Below are 17,514 nucleotides of genomic sequence, written 5' to 3' on the forward strand. Positions count from 1 at the left end.
GACTTTTGACATTCTCTCACACTATGACAGGATATCACTTTTATCTTATGAATAACAATATTTTCTATTGGAAATATAATAATTTTCATAATCTAACTACTATACAAAATATTGAATTTTCTGTTTATTAAATTTTCTTTGGTTTAAAACCTAAAATTTAGTTTATCAGTTATTGATAAGTATGGTAGCAAACCAATAACTATATTGATACTGTGATGATGAGAGAAAAAAATAAGTTTAACAACTTTTGTGTCTCTTTATTTCGTTGACTTCCAGCAATTAAGACATAGAACAACGACAACATTTTGTTTCATCAGTCATCACAATAAAAAAGTAACAACATCTAAAATATTTCTGATTGTGTAATTTAAAAAAAAGACAATTATTTGTAACTAAATGAATACTGAACCAATTCTTTATGTAAAATCCATGAAGGACGAATTTACAACTTAAAACTTGATTTGTTTGAGCATAGTCACTGAACAAATGCATGAAATGTTTGGAGATAAGGAACAGAATTGGAGCTCAAAAGTCCATTAACATTAGAAAATAGGAGCGGAGCAAACACAGACCTCCAAAACATCAGATGTGGGATCAGGTGCCATGGAGGAATGAGCTTCCCATACCGACAGGTCAAACCCGCTGTTTGCTCCTTGTCGTGATTGGGAAATAACAGAAAAATAAGGGATATTTGTACTAATTAAGACAAAAAAATGTCCTAAGTTAAAAGGTTCTCTCCTCTTTGACTATCAATATGAATAAATAAATAACCATCTCAAAAACCTCATGATAATATTACTATTAATAGAGCATAAGAATCAAATAATTCTTACATTTATGAAAACCCCTGACAGCTGATGGCCATTTCCCTACAGAAAATGGAAAGAGGAAAAAAATTAAATTTAATAGATTAAGGCCAAACTTAAATATTTTAATTAGACATTCTATTTATCAACAGCAGCATTCCCACATACCAATCATGGTATTGCGGTACTGTTTGTGGTAACAAAAATATAGCTGCTGATTTAAGACCAGATACATGTGGAACCAAACGGTTGCTATGTTACCGAATACAGTCACCTTGGTACTTTCCTGAAGAACGCCAATTAAGGAGTGACACAGGAAGTTTATGACCCCCAGAGGAAACATCATGAGAACCATTAAGATAAGGAGCTGAACAACAAGCTTAGTCTTGGCACGTTCCTCAACACGGTTCCGGTGAAAAATTAAAGTTGTGCTGGATCGGCAGGAAGTGTTGAAAGTCTGAGAAGTGTTGCCTCTCCTGTACATGAGAATTACTAATGCTACGCACAGTATTCCTGATAGGAATGTGGGTAAGAAGATGGATATGCTCGACGTATACCAGAAATAGGCCATGATAAGAGTGTTGTTGTCTAGGGTTTGGACATTTTTGATGAGAGTCACAGAAATGTTAGATGTGTTTGTTGTATCGGCTTGTATGACTTCCTCTGTCAGGTTGTATTGCCATACCAAGGGGAGAGCACTGCTGATGGCAAAGGATGAGATGATGCAGATGTAGAAAGGTGCATGTTTGAATGACTGAACACACTGTTGAAGCCCCACTCCTATAAGTGTCCACACAAAGGCATACCACACTGCCTCGCGACACACCAGGGTGTAATACTGTATGTGGACTAGAACTTTTAGATACCCAATATAGTGTGGTAGGCATAGAATGATAGCACATATAACCAATAGAGTACTCTCCACACTCAAGGCTAATAAATAGGTCTCTAAGGACAGTCGAATTTGTCTCACTAAGGTCACCAAGTTCAAAAGTTGACAGAGCATGCCTAGCACAAGCACCATAGGAAGCAGTACATAGCACACATAGTTTGCAATTTCACATAGGGTATAGGCCCTGGTCCATGGTTCTGACTCTTTGTACTCCAAACACAGAGAATGCACTGTGAGACATAACTGAGGGGGTATCAAAAGAAGGGGTTCATTACGATATTCTGGCTCCAAAAAATACATCTCCAAAATACCAGGAAAATTCAAACAAGAATACAATGGGAATTAATGGTGTTTTTAAAGCACATTTACGCACAGCACATTTGCATAAGTCTAAATCCAAGAAGGTTTTTATTTTTCAGAATCAATTCCATCCTCACATTACTGAATTTGCATTCATTTACAAGAGTAAAGCAGATGTGTTGTTAATATCCATTAAGGCTTCGTTTATTTCCACTATTTTCCTATGATTGTAATGACGTGAAATCCTTTTACATTCTTATTAGAATACAAATGCGGGTCTGAAACGCAAGACCATCCTGACAGATAATTGTAACTGGGCTTCAGTTTTCTCCAAGATAAAGGTATAATTTTCAAAGAATATTTTTTTCCTCAGCTTCAAAGTATAATTAATTATCATCCAGAGTTTGTGTGAGAATGTATTTCAGCTGTGTCAGTTGATAAATGTTTTCCAGGTTAATTCAGATGATACAGGGTCTAAGACCTGCTTATTTTCCACAAAAATCTCATTAATTCCATAAATGGAATGACAAGCTGCAGAATTCTAATCCCAAGTCAGTGTTCATCTGTCATCTTTTTTGATGCTTCATGGTTCGGATTTCAATCTTTCCACTCTACCTCTTCAGATCAATACCTTGTAATTCTTAGAACAGGCTTTCATGCATTCGATCTTCTTTTTAACTTGTGGAGATTTTTCTTTCTCTCTCCCTCTCTTTTAATTTAGATCAGTGTTGGTTGGGGTTTACATAGCGTGGTTTTCGGCTTTAATTTGCCGGAATGATGCGTTGCAGTCCTTGTATTTAATTGTCACCCTGTCGTCAGAAACAGACGCAGGCTGACTTTGACTGGTCTCCGTGGATTTGACAATCTGAAGCTTGCCTGACACAAGACATGAAATACTCAGAAGGGAATAATACCCCAGGGGGTTTGATGAGAAGGGGACACTTCTGTCACTCTGAGGATCTGAAACGTATCTGCTTCCTCTGTTATTGAATGTGAATGCGGTTGATGAGACAGAATTCTACTAATTGTGTTATATGCACTTAAAAAGGCTGAGTAAATGAGATACAACTTCATTTTTCTTCTAATGCATCAGGGTTTTTCCCAAAGAACCGTTAAATCTCTCAATTCTCTGAGACTAATATTGAATATGAATGAGTCAGTTATGAGAGAGCTCAGCTTTTAATTAAATAATAGGCATATAAAGGGAGTAAACCAAGAGTGTTTTTCATCAGAGACACTTGTATTTTTAACGTTGTGGCATCGAAAGCTTCGGCAATATAATGATATTTTGGGTATGCATGGAAAGGGAGTTTTATTTTGACTTTGAAGTTTATTTGAATGTTCTCTGAATTAATTATGATGCTGTAACAGCTTCATTAATGGCCAAAATTTGTTTCGTCTGATTGTTTAAAGTTTATATTTCAAAAGTGCATTAAGAAAACTGAATTATACATTACAACATTTACTCTTGGGAAATTTATGGGGTAATAGTATTTTGGAGTAAATGTTATGTATTTGACATGCAGGGAACTGTATTATATAACTGATATTTCAAACAAGTTCGTTTCCTATGAGACTTCAATCATAATTTTTTAAAGATGTTTGGCTATAAAATTTTTGTTATGATATCAACAGAAACATGGCTAAAATGATTTTAAAAATTTACTCAGATCAATTTTATCTATCCCCTCCAAATGTATGGGTCAAATTAAATTTATATTATCTCACAAACACTTTGCTATGACATCCCACAACTACTCATTTTAAACAACACATCCTATGACACTGACTTACAAAGAGGTATAGGCAAGATCAAAGAAATTAAAGTTATAAACAGAAAATTCATTACATTTATTTTGTAGTCAGGTTAATTAAGATTAGAGTAATCTTAGATTCATGCTATATATACACTCTGCGAAGAGCACAATGTATCTACAGTGGACCTTCAGATACCCGGACACCAGATATCCGGATGCTTCGGTGTCCGGACGATATATAGTTTTGTAAACCTGGTAATTCAGGTATCTGGACGCTTCACATATCCGGAAAAATTGACTAGGAACCAAAGCGTCCAGATAAATGAGGCTCCACTGTATATATAATATGGTGTGGATCTAAGAAGTCTGATTTTAATTCCATTGTTTTATAGTTATATATGAATTTACTTCATGAGTGGAACAGGATTTTTTGTTTTCATGACTCACAGTGAAAAACGCACTTCAAAAAAAAATTGTATCCTACTTTTGAAATAAATTTCATTAATAACTATTGTGAACATTTAATTTACTGTAGATAACTTAATTTTCGCAACACCTTATTTTCACGAGATAGTCATTGACTTTTTATAAGCGAGACAAAATTTTCATGAATTGTGGTCATTGCACTATATTTGCATATCCACTGCTCTCTTCCACTATAAACAAGTAGTCATCAACTGCGTTCATAGGACTATAGACGCAATTGCTTCTAGTATGAGTGCAATTGCTCTATCACACACGTGTAGAACAGTCTCTACTACACTTACCTGACGTGTTGAGAAGTATATATATGAAATGTTTTACAAGAGGAATAAAAATAAGTTTTTAATAATATTCTTTAAAAAAAAAGGAAATTCAGAATATTTAAATTTGCTGATTTATATCTTTAAAAATTCAATTTTGGTGAATGCATTTAATTGTAAAATAAAACTTTTTTAAAATTGTAGAGAACTACCATATTTTTATTTTTTGTATCATGCATATTTGAACAAAGAACGATAACTCTTCACACTTGGGTAATAACATTCAGAAAGAGAAAATTTCTTTAATTAGTGTGTCTATTTGAAGAATGATTTCAGCTCTTAAAAATAAATAAATAGATAAACTAAAAAAAAAAAATTATAGAAAAGCATTCTGGAGTAATAATCATTATAAAAGCATTCTCATTTTTAGCTCTACTGGTCAGAGACCAGAAGAGCTTATGCGATGGTAATGCGTCCGTCGTCCGTCCGTCTGTCTGTCTGTCTGTCTGTCCGTCTGTCTGTCTGTAAACAATTTTTCAAAATGCTACTCCTCCTACAGTTTTGGTCTGATTTCAATATAACTTGGCACACAAGTAGACTACACTAAGATACATAATTCTGTGTATCGGTTTTTGATTTCGATGAAAGGTGTTGCCGCGGTTACTAAAAATAGAAATTTCTGTGAAATTCTTTCAAAATGCTACTCCTCCTACAGTTTTGGTCTGATTTCAGTATAACTTGGCACACAAGTAGACTACACTAAGATACATAATTCTGTGTATCGGTTTTTGATTTCGATGAACGGTGTTGCTGTGGTTACTAAAAATAGAAATTTCTATGAAATTCTTTCAAAATGCTACTCCTCCTACAGTTTTGGTCTGATTTCAATATAACTTGGCACACAAGTAGACTACACTAAGATACATAATTCTGTGTATCGGTTTTTGATTTCAATGAACGGTTTTGCCGCTGTTACTAAAAATAGAAATTTCTGTGAAATTCTTTCAAAATGCTACTCCTCCTACAGTTTTGGTCTGATTTCAATATAACTTGGCACACAAGTAGGCTACACTAAGATACATAATTCTGTATATCGGTTTTTGATTTCGATGAACGGTGTTGCCGTGGTTACTAAAAATAGAAATTTCTGTTAAATACTCTCAAAATGCTACTCCAAATAACAGTTTTAGTCTGGTTATAATATAATGTGGCATGCAAGTAGACTACACAAAGAACATAAAGAGACTTAATCAAGGATCATTATTCTATTTATTGCTGTTGAAAAGTTTCAATTTCCAACTGCTTAAGTACTTTTCTCTTCCTTTGCTATAAGTACAAACCAGTAGAGCTTCAGTCTCGACAGAGACTTCTGGTTCATCATAGTGTTAAATTATTGATTTTTGTCAGAGGGTTTTCATAACGTTGATCGATGACGTCACAACTGCATCAAAACAAAAATATGATGACGGCGCTGCTTGTATCCAGATAACTGTGTTTGAGAGGGAAATACTTTATAAATATGTTTGTGATTTATTAGAGAATAGGAGCATTAATCAGGTTTACTGATTTTAAAGCCGTATGTTTTTCTTCACTGAAGACAAGAAGCTGCGTCCTTATGTAAGTCAGGATTTCCTCTGATATTCTTGAAAAAAAATCGAAGAATGCAAATATAAGTAATAAACAACGATTATTCAGTGAACATGGCATTATGAATAGCAATAGCTCTGCTGGCATATTTTCCATGATGCGCTAGCGCGCATCATGGAATATGCCAGCAGAGCAATTGCTATTCATAACGCCATGTTCACTGAATAACGTTGTTTATTTCTTAAATATTATCTTAAGGAATTCTATTATACGCGAGAATGAAATTTTCGCGAGCATACTGTCTCGCGTAATTACGCGAAAATAAAGTTCCCACGAATAAAAAGTGATTTACAGTATGTGTCCTTGTATTTGCTGATTCACTATATTAAAAAAATGTAAATACCAGTAAATGTTTAAGCATTAATTTTAAATCATTATTCATTGCAAGATATAGTCTCATAACTGCAACGGCGTGTTGAATAACGTGCGTTATGAAAATCTGTTTGCACACATTGGTGAAATGATGAGACTATATCTTGCAAATAATAATTATTCAATGCTTATTTCTTTTTCATTTTGAACTCCTTGCTTTGTCTCTAAATATAGGATTTATATTTAAAAATCTCTACATTATTCTTCGGATATTTAACTTAACAATTAATGGAGGAGCCATTGCATCAGCTTCTGTTCAAAGTGAGCATGATTTTAGAATTTCGCTTAAGACGTTGCACTTCCATGGCGTTCAATGTTCGTGATGTCAAAATGAAACACATATACTTTAACCTTTTGACCCCTGTCTGTATTATGGTGTTTTGAATGCTGTAGCTTTCCTCACACTTTATAAGCAAAAAATACCGTATATCCGAGGTCTTTTTGCGTTGATCTATTTTTTTGCATTTTTTGCAACCATGCATCTTTAATATTCAAAATATGAAACACGCAGAAATTATGTCAGCTATAATGTGACATAAAACATTACCATTTTAAACAAAAAAGATCTTCAATCGTAAAAAATAACTTGTACAAAATAAAAACTGCACTAATCTACCCCATTTTCGTAAAATTTCCAACATGCGAAAAAAACACTATAATTTATAAATATATATGATTGTTGCAGCTACTTAGCAGATTCTACATTGAGCTGCTGCTAGCCAACTGCCTCATGGAGATAACAATTGCTAATTCATAAACTGTAAAACAGCATTCAATAGTTCTGGAGTATAGCCTAAGTACGGTAGTAGCTATGCTAGCTGCTATGATTTTGAACACAGCCCTGAGCAAGTACTGCTAGAATGCATTTCCTTCACAGATGATTTAAAAGCCATAAAATAACAGTATCTGCATCTAAAATATGTCTTTAAAAAAAAAAAGGATTTTAGAAATGGATTCATCTTTATAATCTTCCACCAATAGTGTCAGCAATGTGGATATTTTAATTCCATATTGATGTAACAATGATGTTTTATTACTGACATTTGACGAGTAATAGCACCAAAAAATAAAAGAGGTCTGTAAAATCTAATGGCATAAACTTCAGATCAGCATCTTTATTGCTAGTTTTGATCTAATCTACCATTATAAGGGATGTTTTTTATACCAGCAAAACCACTTTGTAATACACACTGTAGAGCCCCAGTGTCTTGTGCTGGGTATTGATTTTATGTAAATTCAGATTTCTTAGAAATTTTTGGAGGTCCAATACAAAGTGAGCTTTAGTAACTTGTAGTAGTTATTGATTTGTTATTGTGAATTTAAGTGTCAATTTGTCCATTACAGAGGAAAACCAGCATGGTGCTAAATCCACACTGCCAAAGAAAGCAGACGGCAATAACCCAGCAGACGGCAATGGTCCAGCAGACGTCAGCTCAGCCAAGGAAGACCAGGATAAAAAGTATGTCACCGCCCATGTCAAAAACAGCAAAACTCGCAGAAATTATGTCACCACAGAGATAGGTGGTCCATAAACGGAAGTTAATCGTCTGATCATAATTTACTTGCCTGCATGTTCAGCATATGAAGTATCTGTTGGTGTCACATTAAACTGTGACTGCCAATGGCTTGCTGTTATAAATTGGATTTCACATCATATATAAGGTTGTAAGAGATAGCATTCACTGTGGATATGAATCTGTTGGTGTCACAAAGGCTTTAACATTTGTCAATATAAAGAGATGTATTGCTGAAAGTAATTGTAGCAATAAGGAGACACTTTCTAGCTTATTTGTTAGGTTTCATCCTTGGTGATAATTAGCTTCATATAAAATCATATTGGTCATGCAATTTATTGTTATGGAAGAAGGGTTTCAGAGGAAGAATAATGTAGATTAAACTTACAAGTGGATGACTTTGATATGAACATTTATGAGTAAAAATTAACATACATGATACACCAAGATAGTGGATATATATTGCTAAATACTCTAAATATATGTACATGTATCAGCAATTTAAAAGAACTCAAATCAATATAAATTTAATGTTTAATATTCTATTAATTAAGTCCATTTTTCGTAGTTTGCAGTACTTCTTTTGAAGTTAGAAAATTGAATAGCTAATAGCTCTAGTTTGGTAAAGCAATCAAACCTGCTGCATGTTTCTCCTTTCTATTTGAAGAGCAATCTAATGGCGTTTTTGTAATGAAATAGGACTTTATTAGTGGTATCCTGCATTATCCTTCCAGCACACTTCCAAAACCCAAGGGGCTTGAAAGAAGTGATTTGAAATTTCAGGATAAATGAAGTTCGGTCAGATTAAAGCTTTTAAGCGACTTTTTGAGTGTACAGTGTATAACTTTTCTTCAGTAAATGAAAAGGCTGATACTAACATGTATGCAAATACTAATCTGTACAGAATCTTTTATTGGCCAAGTGAATTCCAAGGTTTATTTTGTTAAAAAAGAATTGATTGATAAACAAGCTTATTCAGAGAATCTGTGTCCCATGCTCATGCTTAAGGGAGAAAAAAGGAGCATGCAGGGATCAGGATAAGGGGGCATTTTAGGGATTTAAAAAATTTCACCGCAAAATCACAAAATCCTCTTGTGATATCACCAGGAAATGAAAGTTTTACACACACACAGAATGTATGAGCTTTTGACCTCAAAATAAATACAGCTCTTCAATAGGCCATAGACAGTTGTTTTGCTAAAATTTCATTGCAAAAACTCAAAAGTGTCTCAAGATATTGCATGGAAATGAAAGTATTACAGACAGATGGATGGACAGTTAGACTGAAAATAATATGTTGATGAAAAAATTCAATCATGTAAAGGATAAAGCAGTCATGTAAATAAGATCATTGATAAGCTCTGCTTTGGTCGTTCCTAGAAAGTGAATGACTTAATTGATTTTAATTGGTGAAATACTGCTCTAAACATAACAAATTAAAATGGTTTATAAATAGGGGCCTTATGAGAATGCCCCATAAATAGTTTACAATTTAAAATGTAATATAATTATATATGAAATATAATATAAATATGAAATGAAAAATATATTTTAATTTTTTTTTTACAGGATGCTTGTTGATATGTACTCCATAATGATTGACAGTGTGTTAGAGGGAATTAAACAGTATTCAAAGACTCTCAGTGTACACAAGGTAGGATACAGTGTTTTCTTTTTCTGTAATCTGGAACCGAAGCTTATGTAGTTAATATAGTACCAGTAAAATGTGGTATATTTTGCACCTTAATATGCATAGTACTGTATACGACTGTGTTGTATCGTTATGAAATATGGAGTTGACAAATAGTATTCAAGCTCATAAGCCAACTGAAACAATACAAATTGGGATAGAGCAAATGGAGACCTCTATAAATATCAGTGGGATCAGGTGCCATGGAGGAATAAGCATCCCTTATATATATATATATCTATATTGTAGTATAAAGTGATAGAGTTCATTTGGTAGTAAATGTTTTCATTGTAGACTCGTGCCAAAGTGGTGGATCTGATTTGTGAGGGGTGTAGGGCTTACCCTGTCCTTAGCAAATATATTCAAAGAAGGTATGTGTTTTGAGTTAGTATGTAACATCTAAGGGGAAAAAATTATAACTACTGATTGATATGAAAAATATTTAACTAATATATCTGATTTCCTATGATAACAGACAGAATACATATGTCCTATATATACTCTTATTATATTCCATAAGACTTTTGATTCACAATGTAATAATCAATTTTTTCAGATCAGACATTGTGTTTACATTGGAGGCATATGATCAGGATGGAAGGTAATTTAAAATCTGTTCCAATCTTTTTCTTGGGACCATATTTAAACACATATTTAAATGCATGTGAGGTATGTCCAGTGCACGATGTTTTTTCGATATTGTCGACATCGCTATAAAAATACCACCTAACCTATTCAATATTACAATAATACCTGTGTTTATCTCTCAACATATTACGTTGCTTAACAATATAATGATATTGTCTTGTTAACATTGCCTTCCCCCTTTCTTTTGTTTACATCGTTCACATCGTCGACATCGCAATGTTGGTCGATATCGAGTCGACATCTTGTCAACATTGCCCTACTTATTTTTCTTGTTTACATCGTTCACATCGTTGACATCGCAATGTTGGTCGATATCGAGTCGACATAGTGTCAACATTGCCCTACTTATTTTTTCATGTTTATATCGTTCACATCATCGACATCGCATTGTTGGTCGATATCGAGTTGACGTCGTGTCTATATTGCCCTACTTATTTTTCTTGTTTACATCGTTCACATCGTTCACATCAATGTTGGTCGATATCGAGTCGACATCATGTCAACATTGCCCTTCTTATTTTTCTTGTTAACATCGTTCACATCGTCGACATCGTAATATTGGTCGATATCGAGTCGACGTCGTGTCTACATTGCCCTTCTTTTTTCTTGTTTGCATCGTTCACATCGTCGACATCGCAATGTTGGTCGATATCGAGTCAACATAGTGTCAACATTGCTTTTTTCCAAATCTTGTTTACATCGTTCACGCAATGCTAGTGCTTCATGAAAAATATGCCAATGTGCGAGTCTTTGTGATTCACACATCAATAACTCTCACTAAACATCCTTATATTTACTTTTTTACATGTTTAAAAGCAACTTAAATATATTCAATAGTTGAATTCTTTGCTGCCCTATATCATTGCATTTTAACTAAAGTCGCAGCAGTTTTATTGTGACGTGACGTGACGTCATGTTAACGCACGTTTCTCCGTGTATATATCTACGTGTGAGGAAACACGAAAATGGTTTTCAAATTAATCTCACAGTTGGCTTAGTAGGAAAATACAGGGAAATGTAAATATGTAGAAATAATAACAATGTTGACGATGTAAACGCGATATCGTATCTACGTTGTCAACATTGCGATGTCGACGTCAGCAATGTCGTCATGTAGAAACAATAACAATGAAGACGATGTAAAGGCGATATCGTATCAACATTGTTTACATTGCTATGTCAACGTTGTCGTCATCTAGAGACAATAGCAATGTAGACGATGTAAACACGATATCGTATCAACATTGTCAACATTGCGATGTCGACGTCGACAATGTTGTCATGTAAAAACAATAATGATGTAGACGATGTATACACGATATCGTATCAACATTGTATACATTGCGATGTCGACAATATCAATTTGATTAAGGGAACTGGACATGAATGATGCATGTTGCAACATTAGTTTCTAAAAGATATGAATTATTAAAATTACATCCAGTGGAATAAAATTGTTAACCATACACATACTATGAGAACTGGATATGTTAGCTGCACTATATACCCTGGTAAGTAATTTTGATTTCACTATTACAGGAGCCTACCAGTGGAGGAGGGGAGTCGTAGCCTCTTGTTGAAGTCAACCAGTGTTTGTCTGTATGATGTACCGAGTACACTCATTCCGGGGAAAACCCTGGGCTCTCTTGTGTTCTCCGAAGTCTTCCAAGACTCGGTCATCTCTGTGCAGAAGGAAGGTATAATGCAATCAGCAGGTAGTGAAGTGATAGCTTTGGTAAAAATTCTAACCTGAATCAATTTGTTTGTACATACAATGTAGTGCATGCATATATCCAAACACCTTACATTTGCACTGTATTTTTTTTTAAAAACTTTTTACCTTCTCAAATCTTTACATTACTGTATATTTGGAATCTTTGTAGATGGGACTCTAGAACTTAATGGAGAGAGCTTAATTCTAACTTCAATCATACCGAGATACAGGAGCTGGCCAGTAAGTATAGGGACTATATGTACTGAAAAACTCTATTTAATGTAGATATGCATTGGTTCATTAAGACTAGACATTTCTTGGTGGATATGAAACACTTTGAAATCACAAGTTTTTGTGGGAGATTAATTTGCGTTGTTTTTGAGGTATGAAGAGACCCAGGAATTCATGTCCACCACGAAATATAAAATGTTACATACATAACAATTCAACAATTCTTCATCTACGATTTCAAATCCCCCCGAACTAAGAGTTTTTACTCAAACCATGAAAATTTGACCCCACGAGAATATGTGATTTTACAGTAGATTAAGGTACTCCAATCCTCATCTAGGAAGAATAACTTTTTGATTTATGATATAATTCAAAAAGTCTCTAAACGAAGCTTGAAAATTCAATCTTTTCATGCAACAATTTCCATTTTGTACCTCTCAATGTCCTTCTAGGTTCTGTGAAGTTCTCAGAAAGGTCTAATGAAAATATGAATTTAGAAAGATTTAAAATAAAGTGTAACCATAAACTTTTTTTCCAATTCAAAGCTTGTTAGTAAGGTGGAGCCTTCTGGTTTTCTACATAACCTTACACAGTATGGTCGCCTGTTGTGTCCCGGGGAGACATTTAGAGTTTGTACAGATCAGAGTCTCACACTGCCAGTCACGGAGGGTACGTACAGTCGAACACAATCATGTCAAACTGATGAAAAATAAGAAAATAACATTTTTATTTATATAGTAAGACACATTTATAATGAATTTAAGCTTACATCGAAGTGTTTTTCTTTCCCTTGGGAATAAAATAATATTGTAAACTTGTACATTTATTACGAATAGAAATTGTTGGTCCCTGGCACCTCACTATAAGTTTGTTTTACTGTATTGTAAATCTATATAAAAAGTATATGCATATAAATGTTCTTTGTCATTAAGAAGTGCTTAAAAAATTACAGAGCTTATAAAAAAATTTATTTAGTTCAGTATTTTATGATAAAAGTTGTAGAAGAGGGATTTTACAATTTAACATTTGATGATGACATTTTTTTATTGTTGCAGTGGAACTGTTTGCCTATGAGGCTGCCATAGTCCTTGTGTTTCAGAGAGCCAACATTTTGCTTCTGGATAAAGATAACATTAAATCAATGCAGATGTATGTTGGAGTAAGTACAGCTGATTGACTACATGCTTTCAAATTATGATTATATGAAGCAAACATTTAATTATCATTTCTTCATACTGGTAATCAAAACACTTTTGATACTGGTACAATTTTATATAAGCATGATATGGGAAAAAATGATGACACAAAATATAAATATTTTGTCAAGACCCTGATAAAAACTGAATTTTTCTGTGGAAAGTTGAATTCAATGTTTTGTGGAATGTTTTGATGAAATGTTTTTTTTTTTAAAAAAACAGGAATCTTCAGATGCTGTTTCGGTACTTATGGTGGAAGTTTTGCCATCCACCAGTATCCCAGCATTCCTACAGTCAGAGAGAAACATCATATACATCTCAATGTTCCCAAAGTCTAAGGCCAAATTAACTCTTTTCCAAGAGGTAGGATCTTTTTATCATAAATAAGATGTGAGGGGGAAACAAATATTTTATTTAATAATTTAATTTTTATTCTAGTTTTGTAGATGCCATTTATAAACAAATGTACAAAGTACCCAAAAGTGAAGTGATATTTTATGCTGTGTGAATAAATATGAAAAATTCCTGACTGATTTTTTTACTTCTTTCAATTAAAGGTATTACCTGAGTGGAAGTCACACGGCATTGTGCCACATGTGGACCCCACAGAAAGCATCCCAGAATCCTTCCATCCAATGTATGTACTAAAAGTATGAACATTTAAAGAGATTTTTTTTGCTTGAAAATTGGGGGGGGGGGTTATATAGTGATGAATGTGGCCTAATATGTTAATATGGCCTATCCATTTCATACCACTATTCCTAATTCTAAGTGACTGGATTTAAGAAATAAGATTTTCTTGTTGCATATAGTAACTTTGTGCACTTTCTATTTTGATGGTTTGACCAGACAGATAAATTGGGTTTTCCTATAGCAAACTTGGACTTTGCAATTACTTGTATACTCAGTTTAGGGTTTTGGGTATCATTTTGTGAGCTAATTGCTCAAAGTTACTTGGCAACACATGAAAAAGTAAACAATTAAGTTTTTAATTTCATTGTAGTGCCAAGCAATTACAGCTAGAATTTGAGAGCGAGCATCATCCAACCACAGCCTACCATCACATCAGAGGAAAATTCACAAATCTTGACAGGTATTCTGTAAAAGTAGACTGGACTAGAATTATTCTTTGAGAAAATAAAATACTTCTTATATCAGGTGTCAAAAACATACAATTTTTTTTCCAGATTCATGACTCATTTTAGTGTTAGTAATGTGACCTCACTTCCTGTTACATCATTACCCATCATGCTTCAGGAGGCTGAGGATGTGGAATATAGTCTAGATGAAGACAGGGTAACCAACGAAACATTCAGTGGGGTGTGTGATTTATAATTTATCATTGATTTCAGTTAATTTACATTTTTGGCGGAATGAATGATGCATTTTTTGGAACAAGTAGAATTTGTAGAAAACTTTGCTATATTCATCCATTTATTCACTTTATCTTTGTTCTTATTAAACAAGATTTACTGTATTTTACAGATCACTGTGACAGTGATTGGGGGAATTCCAGGAAGTCATAAAGAACAGCTGTGTGACACATTGCTGTACCTCACAGAAGGTCACATCAGGTCAGAGAAAACTTTGTACTGCATAAATCTATATTTTATGGGTTCTTTTAATAGCATCTAATAAAATTCAAGAAAGGTAAATTTTCCATTTGAAATCCTTTTCTCTGTGTTCATTGTATGAAGGGGATCATTTGCTAGTAAATTCATTTACATATGCATGTCAGTACACCTAGACTGAATTCTTTCTTAATTTTTTTTTTGACAACAGATGGACAGTATTGAAGCAAGTAGCCGGGGACACAAAATCCCTAATCAATGGTGAATTACAGAACACACTGTCTAAAATGTGGAATTCCATGAGACGTCGACTCAGTTCATCAGAGACCAGTAACAGACTTCTCCTTGTCACTCCAGGGCAAGTTATTATACCAATAAGATCAAAGGATAATCAACATACTTATTTCAAATGTTGTGTCTTTAGACACAGATGTATTTTTCTACTTGCAGTCTTTGCAGTATTCTTACAATGTCAACATTATTTTTCATTCGAAGGTTTGACATCAACCCTGACAATTTCATAATTTTGTATAAAAATGCCCACTGTTAAAGGAAGTGCCACATAGACATTCATTTAGATGTTAAGGCAATTAAGGAAGGAAAACTACTATTTTGGCATGACATTTCCTTAATTTTATTGAAAAGTTTGTAACTACATTGAAAGCTAGGATATCATGTGTTTTGTTGCACAAAAATTCTTTTTTGTAGGGAATAAATAAAATTAGAACTGTATTGTTTACTTGATTATCTGTAATATATTTGTTTTACACATTGTATTTTTCATTGTCTAGGTATACAGATATAATAGATGTGTTATGTGCCATTATGAATCACCCCAATCCAGATGTACAGCAGCATGTCCGTATTGGTAAGAGAGGAAAAACCTAAAGATCTCATGACCTAATTAGTTAAAAAAGGGATTTAGTTATCATTAAAAGAAAGGAGTAAACCTAAATCAGGCAAAGTGTATGACAGTTGGTTCTCCTTGTACTTTTCAGGGTCTGTGACAGTTTGCATTGATCCCTTCATTTCATTCATGGAACATAGGTAAGATTGGACTGCAGAAACCTGTTTAATAGTGGAATACATTGAAAAATGTCAAGAATAAATTGCCACTATTTTATTTATTTTTGGGGGGTAATTTTTAGAATAACATTCCCAAATCTACTGAACCAGTGTGCTCAAGGCTTTGTCAACAACATTCTGATTACCTCTGCTACCTCCATACAACAGGTACTGTGTCTTGGTTTGTCACACTAATGAACATCTAATTGCTAAATGTATTTGTTTTTTACAAGTATGGATGAAGCCAGATACATACTGTAAAGTTTTCATTTAGTCTTATACATGTAGCATGCATGACAAAAAATCCAATGTGTCATCACATACAAAAATAAATATTATTAATCATTCTATTTATTTTATAATGTAACAGAATTCTAGTCTAGAAGAAATCCAGACCTTGTTACGCAGTGTCAATCCTGATGTGGCATTCTTCCTTGCCGAAAAGGGAAATGTGAAAAGGTGGGATACCATTCTATTCAAATGACAAGCATTTAAGATATGTCTGAAAACATTGACCTTTCAGTTTATATATGTACACTTAATGTATATTTTATTTCTAAATATTTTTTTTCAGGAGTATGGATGTGGATGCCATTTTGTCCGAAACAGCTTTTATGGAGAACAAGAAAGTGAGAGCAAGAGAAATGCTTTGTCCAGGATGGTAATTAAGTTTTATAAAATGTTAGAATTTCTGGACATAAAGCTGCATCTCATCTCTTGGCTAATTTATGGTCAAAGCCCTAAAAGAAGTATATAAATGTTAACTTTTGTGACCTCCTGAGAAATATTTCTCACTATAAGTATTTTATTTAACTGTGCATTAGGCAAAAAAAATTAATTTCTTGGTTCTCAGGCCCTCCCTCATCTCTTCCAAGGGTGCCTCATTGACCCTTTTTATTGCTAAATCAATGAAATATAAACACCAAATCACCTCCCTCATCATTTTTTGAGGTTTTGTACAATGTAAAAAGCTGCCTCATCATGTTTTGGGGGCAATAAAAAAGAAAAAAAAATGCCCCCCTCCCTCATCATATTTCTTGAAAAAAGGCCTGAGAACCAAGTAATTAACTTTGCATGGCCTTAACAATTACAAGAATACATAGATACTTGTTCAAAATTGTTGCAAAAGTGTTTATTCATGGATGGATTTCAAACTGTAGAATTGTGGATAAAAGTTGATGCAAATATACTTCATTTACAATATATTTTGTAATGATTTACATGTGCATTATAAATTCACAACAGGTGTGATATAGGGATTATTTTTTGTAATATATACATGTGTATACATGTACCCTACTATAATGACTAATTTATTTGTGTGTTTATCCTTTTTGGCATGGGAATGGTTTAATATGTTATGTTTGT

At 33.6% G+C, this 17,514-nt stretch overlaps 1 protein-coding gene across 2 annotated transcripts in view; it reads left to right on the plus strand.

Moving 5' to 3' along the window:
- Positions 1 to 17,514, plus strand: part of LOC134229746 (dynein axonemal assembly factor 9-like) — a 33,280-nt gene that overhangs the window by 12,791 nt on the left and 2,975 nt on the right. For both annotated transcript variants that reach the window (XM_062711532.1, XM_062711533.1), the window contains 19 exons: positions 7,862 to 7,976; positions 9,601 to 9,685; positions 10,016 to 10,092; positions 10,278 to 10,322; positions 11,909 to 12,066; positions 12,253 to 12,323; positions 12,860 to 12,983; positions 13,370 to 13,473; positions 13,733 to 13,873; positions 14,068 to 14,147; positions 14,514 to 14,603; positions 14,698 to 14,830; positions 14,996 to 15,084; positions 15,293 to 15,439; positions 15,873 to 15,949; positions 16,080 to 16,128; positions 16,230 to 16,314; positions 16,517 to 16,605; positions 16,721 to 16,807. In XM_062711532.1, coding sequence (XP_062567516.1) covers positions 7,862 to 7,976; positions 9,601 to 9,685; positions 10,016 to 10,092; positions 10,278 to 10,322; positions 11,909 to 12,066; positions 12,253 to 12,323; positions 12,860 to 12,983; positions 13,370 to 13,473; positions 13,733 to 13,873; positions 14,068 to 14,147; positions 14,514 to 14,603; positions 14,698 to 14,830; positions 14,996 to 15,084; positions 15,293 to 15,439; positions 15,873 to 15,949; positions 16,080 to 16,128; positions 16,230 to 16,314; positions 16,517 to 16,605; positions 16,721 to 16,807 — 1,846 coding nt within the window. The remainder of the gene's footprint in view (positions 1 to 7,861; positions 7,977 to 9,600; positions 9,686 to 10,015; positions 10,093 to 10,277; positions 10,323 to 11,908; positions 12,067 to 12,252; positions 12,324 to 12,859; positions 12,984 to 13,369; positions 13,474 to 13,732; positions 13,874 to 14,067; positions 14,148 to 14,513; positions 14,604 to 14,697; positions 14,831 to 14,995; positions 15,085 to 15,292; positions 15,440 to 15,872; positions 15,950 to 16,079; positions 16,129 to 16,229; positions 16,315 to 16,516; positions 16,606 to 16,720; positions 16,808 to 17,514) is intronic.

The sequence above is a fragment of the Saccostrea cucullata genome, unplaced genomic scaffold (genome assembly GCF_032062105.1).
Source record: "Saccostrea cucullata isolate Sc308-1 unplaced genomic scaffold, CSIRO_AGI_Scuc_v1 ctg287, whole genome shotgun sequence".
Taxonomy (NCBI): Eukaryota; Metazoa; Mollusca; class Bivalvia; order Ostreida; family Ostreidae; genus Saccostrea; species Saccostrea cuccullata.